Consider the following 19,137-nt stretch of genomic DNA (forward strand, 5'->3'; position numbering starts at 1 on the left):
CACACTGAGAGCCATTATCCACAAATAGAGAAAACTTCCCAGGAGTGACCGGCAATGTTCCCTCTAATTTTTCACGTGTCTGAGCGAACACACAAACTCCCTGAGCGGTCCCTTGGACCACTGTGAGCGACATCAGACGTGTGCACTGTGGTCACTCCAGCATCGAATCCATCCAAGTTACATGGTTTATTAAAATAATCAAATTACAGCATTTATGTACTTTTAATTAACTGCTTTAGCCCACTTACAATGAAAATGTAAAAAAAATCTAGTCATTGACCTGTGCAGTATGTTAACACTATTGGAAGTAAAAATAACTTGAACTCCAATTTTGAAAACACAACTTTCTTTCTTTTTTAAAAAAAGCTCTGACTTGTATTATGAGTCTGTGGTCTGGGAGAGAGTCTGTAACTCTCTGTCTGCAAAATATAGTATATAATGACCAATGCTGGGCAATTAATTATATAGTTACTTCTTCAAAAAAGTAACTCAGTTTGGCAAACAACAAGGTTTTTTGCAGCTATTTTTTAAATGCAGCCAAGGCATTTTTAAATAAACATTTCAAACTATTTACAGAACAATCAGCTGTTCTGCATCAAATCTGATGCCACACAAATTATTTGTGCCACTCCAAAAAATAATTTCTGTCCACTATGAGATAAAGGAGAACAACAGCCTGATACCTGCAGGCCTGACAACAGGAGATATATCACTCCTGTAACACCTGTAACATTCAGCAGTTGCCTCATTGTTCTGACACACACACAACAACACTATACTACACTCTAACTACACAAGATTTGTGCTAAACGTCAAAAATCTCTCACATCTCAAAACTTCCCCCCGTTTCTTAACAACTAGATGCCACGTTGCCATATCATTTTTTGATTGGTCGACATGGTACTTTTTTGGACGAATAGGAAAGGGAGAGGGGGGTGGAGTTTGTTTTTGCTCACACTCTTTCCAGCGTTTTCCTTATAAAACACAGTTTTTACCGTTTATACCCGCAGTAAATATAAGCAACGATAGTATTCAGGAAGAAAACCAAACATTGAATATTTTTTTAATCACAACTGGGGCTGCCACAAACGATTATTTTGATAGTCGACTAGTCACCGATTATTTTTGTGATTAGTCGACTAATCAGAGCATGCATCCATTGGACGTAAAACCTACAGCTTACTGCACAAGCATGCATCTGCTCTCATATAACTATCATTAGCTTACAGCTTTAAGTGTGTAAGGTATGTGCTAACTAAAAATAAAGACAAGATGATAGTTTATTAAATTTTAATGAAATTTGCAGATTGTTTCGGTGAAGTTTAATAAACTCCTTGCTATCTAAAATATAACGGGACACCGGAGTATATTCTCGAGCATCTCACACTTCTGATAATCAGTTGTCTGCTTGACGTTTATACAGCTGTGTAAAAACTACACAGCAAATCCAGCATGTCCAAATTAACACTGTTGGATTTGATTTCAACACTATTAAAGTGTCTATATGGGTCCACACCAGAGAGTGTTAATTTAACTCTTTTTGGAGAGTTGATACGTTAACTCTGATTTAGTGTTAAACACCAAATCTGTCTGGAGTTGATAATTTAACACTTGGTGTTAAGAGTTTATATATTAACTCTCAAAGAGGATTTTAGTTTAACTACGTAAGAGTTATCTTCTAATTCATTCTAAAAAGCGGGAATTTTACTGTTCTGAACTTCTAGAAATTTCTTTTGGAAATAAACATTTACTAAAAAGATGCAATGGTTTTTGAAAAACATTTATTCTGAACTGTGCACCACAATTTCAAAACATTTTCTGAAAGATGTAACAGTATACATGTTCTCACTTTCATTAGAATTTTGTTTATCAAAAGGTCTGACATGGTAAATGCAAATAACAGCATTCTCATCACTTATTTCTTCAATACAATATGCATGTCCTTCATTCATCCCTTTGTGGAACTTCAACGCACTTCTGCTCTCCCCCATATTCCATCTTCACAAGCATATCCTGTGCGGAGATTGAATAAAAATTAGTTGACACTAATTAATGGCACAAATAATCCAGTAATCAATTGCAGCACAGTAAAAAAAAAAAAAGGAATCCTTTTTGAGCCATTACTTGTGTAAAGTATTTTCCCAAAAGACAAGGACACAGGCAACAGGTAGTACTGAACTAAATGTAAAACCTCAACCTTTTTCATTTTTACCTAAACCGTGTGCACAAAACTCTGTAGGGATCTATGCTAACGTAGAACCCAGTCAGGACGTCTGCTACTGCTGTTTGGTTGTTTTGTTTTGTTTTTTATGGGCGATCGTTTTCAGGCTTCAAGTAGCACCATTATACCAACATTTCACATTCTACACATTGTTTTAGGTGTATTTGACCAAAGGTTTGACTGAAAATTCACATGCAAGCTTTTTTTCAAGGCTGTGGTATTTGCCCGCAAACAATACCTTTCAGCTAGCTAAAACAGAATATTATGCTATCACCGAGCAACATGGCTAATGCCTTTCACACAGCTTTGTATCAACTCCAAAGAGCCACAGAAGTAAAAGCTCATAATAATAATTGAAACAATCTTTGAATGACTTACCAAGCATGGCAAACAACTCAAATATGTAGAGCAAAATGTTCTGAAACGGCTTCACTTCAGCTTCGATTGGAGCCGTGCTGGGGGCGGAGTCTGTGAATTTACTCTATTGGTGTCATAGCCCCTGTCGGAGTTCAGAGTTAAGAGGTCAAGAGTTAATGTTTCCATTGTAACACCTCCAGATTTGACATAGAAACACTCATTTTTAACACTCGATTTTAACTACTATCATTTTACACCTCAGAGTTACATTAAAAGAATGTGACTCTGCTTAGAGTAAAATTAACTCTACTTTTGCAAGAAGACTATTAACACCAAAACATTTAACACTTTTGAATTTGCTATGTATAACTTTAATCTCAGCCAAACCGATTTACTCAGGAACAAATAAAATACTAAAAAAAGCCAAACAATAACATTTTTAAGTTATCTAAGTGACTTATATATATTTAACCTGAGTAGCGAAAGACGGTGGTGGGTTTGAAAACGATTTGCCGGGAGTCCGGTGTTCTCACAGGCTCTAGTGAGCCTTGCCCCCGGCTAGCTATCGAGCTAGTGGGTAACAGACGTCTCCAAAAACGTCGGAGCACTTTTGAAAATATGTGGTGTCTTGATAAACTGAGCAGATATTTGAGGTTTATACAGTTACATTCTCGCCTGAAAATATGTTAAACGTTTAATTTTGTGACCCAGAAAGAATAATAAGACTAATATTAAAACAAACTAGCTGCCGCCATTGTTGGAAACTGAGCTGGACTGCGCTATGAATTCTCGGACACTGCTTCTTCTTCGGGGTTTAACGGCAGCTGGCATCCTTGTACATGCAGTGCTGCCATCTTCTGTTTCAGTCCGTTATTACACTCTTAATTCCTACTACTTATTCCTGCGTCTTTTGTGATCTTACAAAGCTTCAAATGACGGGTCGACTATTAAATCAGTCGTCGACGATTTTGATAGTCGACGTAATCGTGACTAGTCGACTAATCGTGGCGGCCCTAATCACAACTCTGGTTTTACGTGGCCTATCAACACAATTTAAAAACTGGTATAAAGTCCACACTTTTTCCGTCAGTTGTTCCGTCTGTCCTGCTCACATCTCCAATGGTTGTACACGTCATTAACGTGGCTTCACTCCACATCAGCCACGCCGCTGTGCTCGCTAAAACACCGGTGTCGGCACATAAGGATGCTGTCATAGCCTGTCAACCACATTGATTAGCTGCATATATACGAATGTGAATCGCATCATTGGCTGGACTATGGGATAAGGTGGCATCATTCTAATCCCATACGGGAGCAGCCAGTCACTTACTGACTAACACTGCAAAACAGAATTGTTAAAAGTATTAATTTTAATTTCAATGCAGGTTAGATTTTTTTCTTTTGTGCACAACACAGATTTCCTGTGCGCAGAGACCGTGCCAGCAGTGCGCAATTGCGCACGTGCGCTGCTTAGAGGGAACATTGGTGACCGGTCTATCAGCATTACTCCAAGACCTCATCGGCAACTCCTCCAAGAGGTCACAAAAGAACCCAGAACAACATTTAAAAAACTGCAGGCCCCACTTGTCTCAGTAAAGTCAAAGTTCATGATTCAGCAGTCAGAAAGAGACTGGGCAAAACTGGCATCCATGGGAGAGTTCCAATGAGAAATTTACTGGTGGCCATAAACAATACCAGGGTTCGTTTCACATTTCCCAAAAAATATCTTGATGATCCCCAAGACTTTTGGGAAAAATATTCTGTGGACTAATGAGACAAAATTTGAACTTTTTGGAAAGTTTTTGTCCAGTTGTATTTTGCCTAAAACTAGTACAGGATTTTTTTCATGATAAAGTTCATTCAGAGCTATGGGCATTATGTATTTCCTCGGGCTATCTTTGTCTAATATTAAAATCAGCTTGGTGATCTGAAACGTTTAAGTGTGACAAATATTAAAAAAAACTAAGAAATCAGGATGTTGGCAAATACTTTTTCACAGCAATGGAAGTACTGGGCAAAAAGTTGAAGAAGATTTAAACACTGTGTAGTATAATATATTTTAAAAAAATATTGTGTTCAAAGCCTCTTTTTGGTGTACAAAATGCAATATTAGAGAGATCAAGGCTTCTGCTTGTGTTGTGTGATTGTATTCATTTGTCCATTAATGTGAGTGGATCCACACTGCTTGCTTGCTTTTTTGTGTGTAGGCGTGGATTCATTGTAGTTCATTTATTTTACCCCATTCCCATTTACACAGAGACAAGAGGCTTGGTACTGTACATTACACAATGATCAATCACAGAATGAGTGGACTCCTCCTGTCTCCTACTTGTTTTTGTTTTGGTGTCAATGACCTTTCAGTACATTAATTAATTTAATCTTGAAAGCTTTTTTTTTGTTCTTACTTATAAGAAGTACCCAAAAACAATGTTGGCTGCGTAGTCAGGCTGTATACTGTTGATTTTAAGGAGACAAGGTAATATTTTTCTTTTTTGATCAAGAAGCTGCTGAATTTGTCCGGAAATAAATTGTTTAATTTTAATAGCATTTTAACCTGGAAAGGCTTGGACTGTTTGTTTTGTGAAACTTATTACTGATTACAAGTTTGTCTTTATTTTCTCACACAATTCAAGTTGCATTGCCTTGTTTTATCTTCCTTTTTATGTTTCTTTCTGTAGATCACCAACCGCTACATCTATGATACAGTCTTACTGCTGGCCAATACCTTCCACAGAAAGTTGGAGGACAGGAAATGGCACAGCATGGCCAGTCTGAGCTGCATCAGGAAGAACTCCAAACCATGGCAGGGAGGCAAGAGTATGCTGGATACTGTCAAAAAGGTATAAAATGGTGAAGAAATTCACACTGTGTTTTTTCCTCTCAAGGCTTACAGGAAGGTGCTTCACCAAGTGTGCAAGCATAATGTGTACTTGGCTGCTCTGGTGAGTCTACCTGAGTATACACAGATGTAGGCACAGAGGTAAGCTGGTTGTTGTTCTGCAAGCAAGCATCCTCAGTTCATACAGTAAGAACTTTTCATATGTGGTTAAAGACTTGTGAACCTTTTTTAGGGAGCCTACTTGCAACTTATTCTGTTCACTTCATTTCGCAATGTCTTAAACACATCAATTACCATTAATGAGAAGTTCACGCAGTAATGCAGTGCATGTGTCACAGGAGTGCAAGCAGAGACAGTGAAGATGGTGATTATTGGTGAAAATAAACAATAGCTTCCTGACAGGTTGAAACAACCAGAATGGCTAATAATTAGTATGCTAATTTGAGATTAATGGTGCGTGAGGTACGATACATTTAAGACATTAATATGGAGTCAGTACCTACAGCTTCCTGTGGCTTTTAGTCAAGAAAACAACTATATCCTATTAAATCTGATCCCAGTTTAATAAGATCCAGAGATTTGTTTACTGCTAACTACTTCACAAATACAGCCAGCTGTCCAATGTTTGTATCAATTCAATTCAATTCAATTTTATTTATATAGCGCCAAATCACAACAAAAGTCACCTCAAGGTGTATCCACTTAGATTATCAGTGTATCAGTCTGAAAGGTGTCAAAAAGCATTCATAACCCTTTAGAACTCTAGCAAACCACGGTGAGAGCCGTATACTGTTATATGAATGGCAGACAGACCTCGCCATAGAACACCTGTTCTATCACAGAATAAGCCTACGTGTTGCAACATCCAATTCAGTTTCCATAAAACATTGTATTTTCTTTCCAATATTAAAATCATTCATATGAGCTGTTCGCACTAAAGTAAAAAGCACCATCACTTCATGCGGATACCCTTTCGGCGCCAGCTGTGGTCGCAAGGTTGGAGCCGAACAAAAACACCCTGATAATGACTGTGTTTAGTCTGTTCCTTCCCATTCCATGCAAGGCCACCTGGGTTGGCTGGAAAACTGTTTACTTAGCATACCAGGGCGAAGGACACTGTCTCAGCTGAACTCTGGACACGCACACACATACGTATACACTGATATGCACACACTAATTCCCCCTCCCTTTCCAAACGCCTTCGATGCTTGTTCCCTCCTGAGCCCGCGCTGGGCAGGATGGCTGCTGTGTTTGCTTCGGATTACTCCTCACCCCCCACCCGACCCTGTGGCTTGTCACGTGTTCCATAATGTTGTACTGTGGACATTTATGTGTTTTTTTGTGCAGAGAAGTTTTTTTGTTTCCTATTCTCATGCTGTCCTCCCAGGAGCCCAGCATGAGTAGAGGTCTCTTTTTTTCCTCTTGTACTTTCCCATTGTAGTGTATATTTCAGTGGTTTTTTTCTGTAACGCTACCGATCTCCGACCTGTATCCCCATGTGATGTCTGTGTTGTGTGTGTAAGGTCCGGGGGGGATGGGGGTCCTATTTCACTTCAGGGCAACCTGCACGTGGCGAATAAAGCCTTGATTGATTGAAATCTGTGGCATGTTAGTTCAGATAGTTGTGCAGTCAGTGAAGAGCAGAATAGATCTAGGCTCCTAAACTTATAGCCAGCTTGAACACAGAGTTTGTCTTTAACTGTGTTTGCATTAATTCAGAGTAAGTCAGGACGCAGTTCAACAAAAAAACGAACCAATCCAGTTTAAGATGAGTCACATGCTGAGGTTAATAAACAGCTTTTGTATTTACAACTGATGGGTTTTCAAATCCAACACCATTGCACCCAAATGTGCAACTTTAAAACCATACAGACATACATATAAAACCTTACAGACTGATTCGAATGCAGAAATGAAACAGATTCAGATTCACATGCTATAAAAGTAGCATATCACTAGGTGCTAAGACGAAATACAAATTAGTGCACAGCACTCAATAATAGACTTGCTCTCTTAAAACATAAAAAGAGCAGTAAGGCACCACAGTTTTTTATTGCAATACCTTCACCAGAATATAAAAAAGGCATATTACACTGTCATTATGTATATAAAAAAACAGAGTCTAACCATTTGTTTAACAAGCTAAAAAAGTGTTTGCTGTTTTCTGACATTGTCCATATTTCATTAGCATTCATTTCCCAATGGCTATGAGTATAAAACCCTCCAAATTCTGCTCCTGAGTTGAATGCTTGATCAATTTCATTGTGCAGAAGAGGGTCATCAAAAATGTTTAGACCAAATCTATTGTGTGATACACCCTGTGAACCCTGTGTTCAACTCCTAGAGGAGAAAAGAGGAGCACAGTTTCTGCATGCTGAATATCAATTTCTTTTTAATCTGTGTCCATCACACGATCCCCCATCTCTCACGCAGGCTGTGACAGTCTGCATATTCATTCACTGGAGATTTTTTCAGTAGCCCTAGTGTGTGTTGAAGCATGGACAGCCCAGACTGTAAATTCTTGACTGTTTTGTCTTCATCAAAACATTGGCATTTACTCATGTCCTGAAGTGCTTTTGGATTTAGACCATCAGTTTTTTAACATTTAGAAATTATGAGGTACCAGACACACTAGATCAGCATGAAGTATCCCACACTGTAGGCATCTGCAATTTATACATTCGGATGCTGTGCTAAGAATAATGTTTTGGACATGGATCCCAAGGGTTGCCAATGAGCTGTGTCCACTGCAACTCCACACCCCCCTGGCATCTCAATGCTTTTTACTATCAGTGCTGCCTGCATTTCCTTCTCACATTTGAAATCTCTGCGTTATTTCATAATATTTCAGTATTTGCGGTGTCACTGTCTTTGCCAGATACATTTATTTATTTGTTTATTTGTTATTAATGAGCACAATTCCTGGCTTTGAGACACTTTAGAAAAGGCCAAATCAGTGTGAAAATGCCGAGGAGCACTTGTAACAATGCTCAAAAGTAGGGATGTGTATTGATAAGATTTTCACGATTCCGATTCCATTTTCGATTCTGTTTAACGATTCGATTCTTTATCGATTCTCTTATCGATTCTTTTTAAAAAGGAGAACACTAAGTTCGATTAGCTTAGAACTTTGTTTTATATTTTCTCTTTGAACAAGATAGAAATTTAGGAGTAACATGGCCTTATAAACCCAACAGTGAGATCTTAAGAGATCCACAGCCTACGGCTCTTCAATGGGGTGTCACAGGGTCCCCAGGAAAAAAAATTGTAAATGTAAAATAAATATTCTTCTGTAGCAATAACAAAGTACTGATGAGTTTTCTCATTTTCTTATTTCATCTTCAGTTTTCCAATTAATTTCAGATTTAATTTGATGTTTTTACATTGCAGTCACTACTTCTAGTATCTGACTAATGCTTGGATATTTTATTAGCCTGTTTATATTGATTTATGTTGTAATACCAACACTATAATCTGTGATTAATATTGGAATTTTATTCAAAATTTTACTATCCCAAGGACAGCCAGGAAAATATTTCTGTTATTTTTTTTAAACAATCCATCTATTTCATCACTCTCCTGCAGTATGCACATATGTGTGTATATGCCAGTTTGAAGAAAATAAATCTTTGTTTAAATAATCATCCATCCATCCAGCCAGCCAGAAAGTACTTGGCGAGAAACCACACAACCCCTACAAACACAGGGAGAACAAACTTCACAGAGTTTACATGTCCCCTGCCAGATGGTGTATTCAAACCCAGGATAATATTAATCATAGTAATAATAATGATAACAGCAATAATAATAATAGTAGCACTGTTGCCTCACAGCATGAAGGTCCTGAGTTAGACGCCATCATCTGGCCTGGGGCCTTTCTCTGTAGGGTTTGCATGTTTGCACTTACTGTTAATTGGTGATTCTAAATTGCTCATAGGTGTGAATGTAAGTGTGAATCTTCATCTGTCTCTCTGACTTAGTCCTGTGTCTATCACAAGTTTAAGACAGGTTGACTGAATTGTTGACCTGTCCAGGGTGTATTCTGCATCTTGTCCTATAGTAGCTGGGATAATAATAATAATAATAATAATAATAATAATAATAATAATAATAATAATAATAATAATAATAGAGATGGACCGATCCGATATTACGTATCGGTATCGGTCCGATACTGACCTAAATTACTGGATCGGATATCGGAGAAAAATAAAAAATGTAATCCGATCCATTAAATATCACGAAAGCACCTCACAAAACTTGCAACACGCTGTAACTCACCTCAGAACGTTAGCACGTCGGAGCAGTATGCATCACGTGATAGAGCGGCTGTGGCATGTAGGACCTGTCGGTGGTCTGGATAGCATTTGGAGCTTCGCTAGCAATCCGGCATTTCATCTCCGACAAAGTTATCCCCGAGAGAAGTAAAGCAAGTGTGTAAGTCCATCTCTGAATATAAAGCATTCCTGCGTTAAGCTTAACAAGCGACTGCCTCTCCTGCTGCTACTTCAATCATGAAACTGCTTAATGATCAGCTGATCGGCTTTTCTGTCGGGAGTCCGTCTCTTTTGTTTGTTTTTGGCCCACTTTGCACCAGAAAGAGGAAACCAGCGGCTGAACAACAGCAGCACGTTTAAGCTTGATAAGCTGTTGTTAGAATTTATTTAATATTTCTTTCTACACCAAGATCTTTTTCTATGTAGCTGACGCTGGTAACTGTGCAGGGGCGGATCTAGCAAAGTTTAGCCAGGGGGGCCGACAGGGCATTAACAGGGAAAAGGGGGCACAAAGACATACTTTTCTTTCTTATTCTCATTTAAAATGTCTAGCTTTTAATAAATAATTATCTGACACCCAAAGTTTTAATTTGATGTAAAATGAATAGAAGTCAATTACTGTATATAGTAACTATTAAGTCTAATATATATACCCTAGTAAGCTATAGTACTTTTTCCTTTGGGAAGGTACCATCTGTGCAGTCTGCAATTTTGTTGAAGAAAGATGTTGAATCTATTTAATATTTCTTGAAAAATAATTGATTTCTGTGCATTTTTTTTCACACTGCATCAAATTAAGGTTGATTACGTCGATTAAGCATCATGAGGTGGAGCGTGAGGGGTGGTTCCTTATTTTTTATTTATTTATTTTTATTGTTGCTGGGAGTTGGAACCCTATTAGTTAGGTTGCTTAATATTTACGCTAAGTACTCTTTAAAATACCAGAATAGGGAGGATGGTGCAGGTTTAAGTTTATTAGATTGATCAGTATTGCTGAACTATGAAACATTTTTTTTTTGCATACAGGTATAACAGATTAGCTTTAGTGTAGTTGTTGTTTTAAACTTGAGTATGAACTTATACAAAATGCAGCAAGATATTAAAAAAAACCAAGTTTTGTTGATTAAAAAACACTATATCGGATTCATATCGGTATCGGCAGATATCCAAATTTATGATATCGGTATCGGTATCGGACATAAAAAAGTGGTATCGTGCCATCTCTAAATAATAATAATAATAATAAGAATAAGAATAAGAATAAGAATAATAAATGTTATGAATCAATCTCTTTCAAAAAAAAATCAAATGATATTTATCCTTCTTTTTGAAACAACAACAACTAATCTGCAATTCAAGACACCTTTTTACAGCTCTTATTTTTCCTTGGCTGAAACAGCAAGATGTAGTCATAGCTAAATTGACTAATACGTTAGAGTCACCTGTAACTGAAGAATGCGAATGGATAAGGTTCTGAAAAAACTCTGTCTTAACTTTTATATTGTTCTGATCACAGAGAGATCAATTTTTTTATCAATAAATCTAATGATAGCTTTCTACCTTTGTCCTGAGTACACCTTAGACACAAAGTGATCGTGCATTCAAAGGACTGCATGAACAAAGTAAATCCACCAGTCGGCAATTTCTTCTCAGTTCCTGCATATTTGGCTTTTGGCAGGTAGAGGACTTCATTCTGCAGTTGTGATTTTAGGAATCTCAACATTTCACCTTGAGTTTACGCGTGGGTTTGGCAACACTTTCATCACTGTTAAATCCAATTGGATCAATGCCCCCTGTTTTGATATCAATAATTAAAAAAAATACTCCAGGGATGACAGTTTGACTGAATGATGAAGCCAAGTGAAATGCTAATTTAGGATTAGTGTCAGACAATAATAAATGCAGCGCAATGGCTTTCATATCTATCTCTGCACTTCACCTTGCGATCAGGCTGGGGTTTGGCAACACTTTCATCAGCCAGCCCCGGCTGCTAAACCAACCTTGATGACTGTCTCAGCAGAGCTCTGTTAAAGAGCCCTAAGCAGTAATAGAGTTGATTTCAACAGCCTGGCATCAGTTCCATTTCGCACTGTATCAGCAGTGTTCTTTACTTGCTGTGCGTGCCTGTGTGTTTAATCAGTGTTTTGGTATGTGGGGCCAATATGGTAATGATAAATACTAATTTGCAGGTGTTGATGAGGAGCTCTATTGATGTTGTTGCCTGGTGTTCATTGACAAACTCAGAGTGGAGAATAAATGCTGCTGTTACACCTGAAGTGCGTGTTGTGTTTGTGCTTAGAAGACTATGTATTGCCTGCTACATTTTCACCTTTGAATCTCTGCGACATAAACTGTTAAGGTTTAGGACTCATTTTAAAATTTTATTGATTACTTTAAAGGCATTGTAAGGCCTGTGACCCAGCCCCTACATCTTCTGCAGCACCTGGGAGACTGTTTTCAAATCTAGGCTTAACGATTCTCAATTTATTTTTGCTGTTATTATAACACACATACGCTGTTACTTTCATCTTAGTTCTGTCAAGCATCCAAAAATTAAAAAGTCTTTTTTTTTTCATTTCGCTGTTATTTTATTTCTCTTCTTAGACTTAATAAAACATCTTTTCCATCCAGGTTCTCCTAAATGACTATTAAGGGCTCAGTTTCAACCTCAGCTGTTGATGCAGAGATGTAAACATGTAATATACTGAGTGTGCGTCTAAGTACGTGCACTCATCCCAGGTGAATAAAATATTTACATAGATTAGTAATCCCAATAGCACATTACCATATCTTATGAAGTGCCATAGACATACTAATATAACTAGTTGTTCTTCAAAGCATATCAGCATTAGGGGTATGCACGCTTATGACAGACACACATATACATCTGGTGTGTTTGAGTACAGAAAGAGAGATATTACTGCAAATTCTCAGAATATTATTTACAAAAATTGGGAAGACTGTCACTATTCTATAACTCAGACATCAGATATCAAATAAGGAGGGTTCAATAAAAAGAGATTACTTGAAAGAATTGAACTTGGTTTATTTAGATAGAGATATTAATGTATATGGCGATTACACTCCGCCGATCAGCCGTGAAAGGATTTATTGCAGGACCCCCGGGAGTCTAGACACTGGTGATGGTGAAGATGAAAAGCTCTGACTGAGGTGTCAGTGAGGTGAAGTTGGGGATGAGGTGGGTTGCATGAATGAGAGTCTGAAAGCGAGAATGACGGAGAGCAAAGATTTAAACTATGCAAACTGGAGGCTGATCGCCCCAAAGAAGACGGGTAAAAAGACGATTGGACTAGAATGATGATGTCAGTATTGAGATTGACAGCTGGGAAAAGTGAAAGTGATGTAGAAAACAGAAAAGCAGCCTAACACCCTGTAGAGCAGGCAGATGAGTGAATATTGATCTTCCTTATTGAAATTAACCATAAGCACATTTATTTGACTTTCCTAAAATATAAACAGTTGTTGCTTTCATCAGTTCAAATCATTATAACTTCTATCCTGACAAACATCAACAGAAGCTGAAGTTTTCCCACTGAATATATGACAGCAGCATGAGACAACGGCATGCCCTTTCAGTCCTTCTCCAGCGTCTGACAGTTGCACAAATTTATCCGCGTGGCGAAACCACAGTAACTTGAATAATTATCCCTAAAAATGACACGAGGTATGACATTGGCCTGTCTGCAGACTCGCAGTTTATACGCTACAGATTAATAATGCTCTGGTCCATTCACCGAAGGTTACTAAAGTGTATGTAGGTGAAATGGAATGTTTATTCTTTTGCTATCACAGTAACTGAGAAAGTAATGCCTCCATGATGAGAAAAAAAAATCACAAGAGACCACCTGTATTATGTATCACTGTCAAATGTCACACACAATACCTACGACTGTGATAATATGAATGTGAATGTGATGTAAAAATCATACGTGTCTCGGTTTCGCTGTGTACAGTTACCATCACTTTTTTTTTTTGCTGAAAAAACTGTTAGTTTTCTAAGATTTGTAGGGAGAAGTGACAAAACAAAAGCTGACATCATTATAGTGATGAAAATCACAATAATAATTACAGTAATTTTGACGATAACAACAATAATTGTAAGATAAACCAAAAATAACACATCCTAAATCTTTTCCTTGCAGTTCGGGGTGAGCGGCCTGACCAGTTTCTTGGAGTTCACTGACAACGGCACTAACCCCAACATCTTCTTTGAAATCTTGGGCACAAATTATGGAGAAGATAGAGGACGGGGAGTCAGTAGGGTAAGTAGTTAAAACAGAACCTGTGTGGCGTTCTACTGTGGGTGAAGGCAGGATAATTTCTTCAAATGCGTAGAGTAGATTTGCATAATTCCTGGATTTACTGGGGAATTCCATTGCACCTAGTCTCTAAATGATGTCTCATATTTACACAGGTATTTCTTCATTTTGCATGTCACCCCTGTAGCAGCATAGTCCAGCTGCTCTTTCATATTTATACCTGTATTCTCTCTTTCTCTGTCTTTCTTTTTTTCTTTCTTTCCCAAGCCATTAACGTCTTGAACAGAACAAATGATTTTTTTGTGTTTTCATTTTTTATGTTTTCTGTCCACCCGTCGGGTAAAGCCTGAGCACTGCAGCTCGCCTCCCCTTCAATAAAGCATGGTGTTAATTGGATTCATTAGAAGCATCTTCAAATGCTATCTGGTAATGATACGTGCATAATGAATTTTAACAGGCATCATAAAAGACAGCCATGCACGCACATATTCATAACATTGTTTGTTCATGGATTGTGTGCAAGTGTGTGGTTGTGGGTGTATGTGTGCACTTAGTTGTGTTTTGCAGGCTATATTAAAAAAAAGATGTTGTACATTCAAATCTCTGATTTTTATTATTAAGATGATCTATACATCTGTGGTAAAGAATACACTTCTGTGAAAAACCGCTGATAAATAAATTACTACTTAAATTACTTGTTTTATGCATAATACTGATAACTTTCTACTGGACAGTGCTGTGAAGGTTCTCAGTCATCCAGGTCATCGTAGTCTAAGGAGCTTGGAAAGAAAAGCGTCTGGACTTCTGTGAGTTGCTTGAAGACGTTCTCAGTCCATGTTCTTGTTTCCAATACACTTACAGAAACAGGACACAAAAATGATGTCCTCAGACACGTATGCACAGTGCGTCTGTCTTCACAGATAACAGTGATCTGTGATTATGGATAATGTGGTGAGGCACCAACATAACACAGCATGCCATCACAGACAAAATTAATCTTTAAAGCACAGGATAATTACATTAAGGCACAATTCCCTAATCGCAGAGCATAATTACTTCTTAGGGAATTCAAGCACTTGTTATACAGTATTCCTGCCACAGTCTCCCTTAATTCTCTGAACATTTGTTCATTTGTCATAGGGATTCAATTAAATTCATACATGGCCAGTGTGTACGGCTGGAAATATAGTGAAATATACTGAAATATTCACTCAGAAACAGAAAAAGAAAGCTAGAGGAAAGTCCTGCTGGAACCTTTTTATGTATATAAATCCACGGAGAAGAAAAACTAGAAAAGAAATTAATATCCTGGTATATCAGCAGAAAAAGAACTATCACCAATACATCAGCCATTCAATTAGTTGTAGTCCCTGAATGCAAATGTGGGTACGTTGCAGAAGTTTCACCAATGCATGCTGATTGCAATGAAAACCAAGAGCTGTTATTTTTCCTTTCTCCTCTGCATTGTGTGCTTACCAAAAAAAGCTAAGAAAGAATATACTTAATTGAAATATACTTAATATTATGAAAGCTATCTGGTTCTCTCACTCAAGTCATTTTTTTTCTTTTGTACTGTGTGCTTAAGTGATACATAGGTCTTGTTTTATTTGCAAAGTAAAATGTACAGCATGTAAAATAAAGTAACTTAAATCAGTCTAAATCAAAAGATTTATTTTTTTTTAAAGAAGAAAAGTTGTCCTTACTGCATAATTTTCTAAATTTCTAAAATATGTAGACCAAGCCAATAACTGTTATGTGTTAGGTGCACATATACTACAAAAATTTATAATAATAAAAAAATGATTGCAAAAAAAATACTGTAATAAAAATATATATTTGTCACCAACATCCAATTTTTTTATCATGGTTAAAAAACTGAGCCATCAGAAAGGAAAGCTGGAAGAAAAAGGCTCGCACTCTATAATTTTCAATCCAAGCTGGTATTCTTATGAAAGAAATAATAATGGCAAAGTAAAAAACAGCAGTGAAATAAAAGGAACAGAAACAGTTTCTTTCATTTGTATGAATTACTGATAAAGTTCCTCAGTTTCATAGACTCTGGGTCATTTACACTTCAGAGCAAACAGAGAGAAGGAAGCTTTTGTATAAGCTTTGTCATATGTTTGCTGAAAAGAAAATTCTTGAAACTCAAATAAACCCACGTGTTCTGTTCACTGCTGAAATGTTGTAACATATTTATTTAACCACCCCTGAGGTCTGGTTACAGAAGTGTAAACAAATAAAGGGACCACATTCCCTATAGAAACTTTTGATCCGTTATTTATAAATTGCTTTGTGGTTATCTTGTATTTTAACATAGGTGGTGAAGTCACATGACATTTCCCATAAAAAATGAAAAAAAAAAAGTCTAAGTCTGGAACCAAACGCAATTACCATTGGTTATATTCCTGCATAAATTATAGATCATCTCCCTTCTCACACTTCATCTTTAGAACATATATATTAATCATGCCATATGAAGTTTAATGTGTTTTTCTTGTACCTGACTACAGTTCTGCATTAAAGCTTTATCTGTTTTTGACAAGTCCTCAAAAAGCCCAGCTAAATTGCAATCAATGTTATTGTGTGCCTTTTTGACCTAACCGGACCATTAACAATACATGCTTATTCCCCTAATTATAGTAATACCACTGGTTTCATGTGAGCATACCACTTAACCTGACCTTTCTTTTCTGTTCTTCCTCACGGTTTCTCTTTGAGCTTTCCTAGGCCTGCTCACAGTTTCATTAATAACTTTTGGGGTTTTTTGTTATTGTTGTTTTTTACTTAATTAATGTATTCTTCTGAGCGCCTTTCTCTTTTACGACTTCCTCCTTCTTCATCTCCCTGTTAGATTCTTCTTCACCAATCCGCTTTGACTTTATCCCCATCATACTTCACACAGATGCATACAGCTATCGAGCGATAATAATAGTAGCAAATACCTGAGATCCGTCATAATTATTACCACTACACTGTGGTAGAATTGGATTTTTGCTCCATTACCTTCGGTTTCTATACACAGAGCCTATATATCTCTCTATATATACATATACAGGCATGTCAGGCTCCACTGATCTCTTACAGAGAGGCGACAAGACTGCCATGTGTAATTGCTTCGTTAGCTATCAGCTACATCTTAAATGACTTCAGAGAGAAAAACGGCATCGAGTACTTTAAAACAGCCACAATAAAAAAAAAGGCTTGTGGCTAACTGAGGAGATAAGAAGGAAGGAGGTTTAGATTTGAAGAAAAGAGAGATAAAATGAAACAAGCTGAACAGCACAAGAGACAGCTAGAAAGGAGATAGATGACCTAATCCTTTCAGATCCCATGCAAGCGATAGAAACAGCAGCTCAGGTCATAATAGAGTCACAATCATTACATTCTTACTCTCACATATGCCCATGGTCTCCTTCCACTCACACACGGGCTCATATTCTCCATCTTTTGGAGGAGAGATTGAAACGTTCTCCCTCTTTATGCAAATCAATGGCCTGCAAACTGCAGTGTTCCTAAATTGAGGTCACTTCAATTATCATCTCCAGTCTTATTTGACATATGTGGTAAATTATGTTAAGTGACTTCAGAGAGTCATGGGACCCTGGGAGCCTTTTCACAGTCCCGCCACCATGTGAAAAACATTCCCCACCATTACATGTTTTGAATGATTGAAAGACATTTTTCTTTTATGCGATCTCTTAATGCGCGCACAAGCTCAAATACCCTTAATAGCTGCAGTCACTTGGGAACACATGCAAGCCCATTCACACGTGCATTTGCATAAATCTTCTGACATGTTTGAAAATGTTCAGTTAACTCTTTTTCTTTTTGCATAACAATTTATGTCAGTCTGCATGACCATAAATGCGTGACACAGAGAGGGAGACGCAGAGTTTCCTCTCGTTTAGCACATAAACACACAGAGAGATTCTGCTATAGAAACAAAGCCAGAAACTGAGTTCCAGACAGGGTTAATTACTGTTAAAATTTGAGAAATCCAAGCCACAGTGACACACAAAGCTGTTTTTCACCAGCACTCCACAGACATATGAATTAACCTTTGGATCAGGATGCAACAAAAGCTTCTATGTAGTTTTTTAAAGGGACAACAATGGTGAATTTTTATTCTGAACACATGTCCCAGATATATTTTTACTTCAATACCACTACAGTAAGCAGAAAAATGTCAGACAAAATTGAGCACTGTCTTGTGTTTCCTTTCAATAACACACCTGTTATTGGCTCACAGACTAATATCCTGTGGTTTGTCTCTGTTTTGATGTTGGCAGTGCACTGTCCCAACAGGATCCTCCATATATCTGCTGAAATAGCTTTTTACTGAATTCAGAGCCTAAACTAATGTTACCTGACTTATCACCTTTTTTTCTAACCAGCATTAAGTGTTGTTTAACATGTCATGAAATGGTTCACCCGAAGAGAAAAAAATGCATATATATAAATAAAGGGACATCCCCGAGGAAGATTGAGGTAGTATTTTTTTTTTTTTAATAAATAGGCATTTGTAGCTCAGCTGAGACAAAACTGAAATCCCAAGACCTACAGGCCAGATAAAGATTCCTGATAACATCAAATACATTATAGCTGATAACACAGAAATAGGCATATTAAAATGTTTAATTAATTTGGATTATTCATGCACAGCATGTTGAGCAGCGCTTCAGATTATCTGTGATTATGGAACATATCTGAGAGGCAACAGCCCTCAAGGGCAAGTTACCAAGCTCTATGGATGAGGGCTAATACCACTGAAACTGACTGTCAATGGTATATGAAAAGGTCCAGGGTGAGACAAATAAGGTAATGGTAAAACACAGAGAGAGGTTAGAGTGATTGATCTGAAAAAAAGACATTTTGACTGGCTCGTGAAGTAAAGTAAAATTTTATAAATAAGCTGCAGAAAGCTGGTCTGGTTGGAAACATGCAGTGTTATGGTAATTGAAGAATGGAAGACAGTGATAGACAAAAATGTCTCCAAGGAGAAAAATCTCTATTTTCCTCATTTTTTTCCATCTTATTAAGTAGATTTGCATGACTCTTCATTCACCATGCCCCCCACCTCCAGGCCAGGTGGGAGATTGCAGAAAGGATGGAAAGAGGAAGCTGTAAAAGATGCATGAGTGAAAGAAAGATGGAAAAGGG

General features: G+C 37.4%; 1 protein-coding gene and 1 long non-coding RNA gene across 5 annotated transcripts in view; one reads left to right on the forward strand and one right to left on the reverse strand.

Moving 5' to 3' along the window:
* Nucleotides 1–19,137, forward strand: part of grid2 (glutamate receptor, ionotropic, delta 2) — a 548,235-nt gene that overhangs the window by 391,103 nt on the left and 137,995 nt on the right. For all 4 annotated transcript variants that reach the window (XR_014894671.1, XR_014894670.1, XM_085294681.1 and 1 more), the window contains exons 7-8: nt 5,257–5,418; nt 13,858–13,977. Coding sequence is in view for 2 of the 4 variants with exons in the window: in XM_085294681.1 (XP_085150807.1) it covers nt 5,257–5,418; nt 13,858–13,977 (282 nt within the window). In the remaining 2 variants the exon portion in view is untranslated. The remainder of the gene's footprint in view (nt 1–5,256; nt 5,419–13,857; nt 13,978–19,137) is intronic.
* On the reverse strand, nt 1,764–2,711 carry LOC146562676 (uncharacterized). The gene is made up of 2 exons (XR_014894552.1): nt 2,600–2,711; nt 1,764–2,013 (listed from the first exon to the last, which is right to left on the reverse strand). It is a non-coding gene; the product is annotated as an uncharacterized LOC146562676 (long non-coding RNA).

This window comes from Mchenga conophoros, linkage group LG12 (genome assembly GCF_057382185.1).
Source record: "Mchenga conophoros isolate Kocher_MC1m ecotype Shallow Benthic linkage group LG12, M_conophoros_male_GT1.1, whole genome shotgun sequence".
Lineage (NCBI taxonomy): Eukaryota > Metazoa > Chordata > Actinopteri > Cichliformes > Cichlidae > Mchenga > Mchenga conophoros.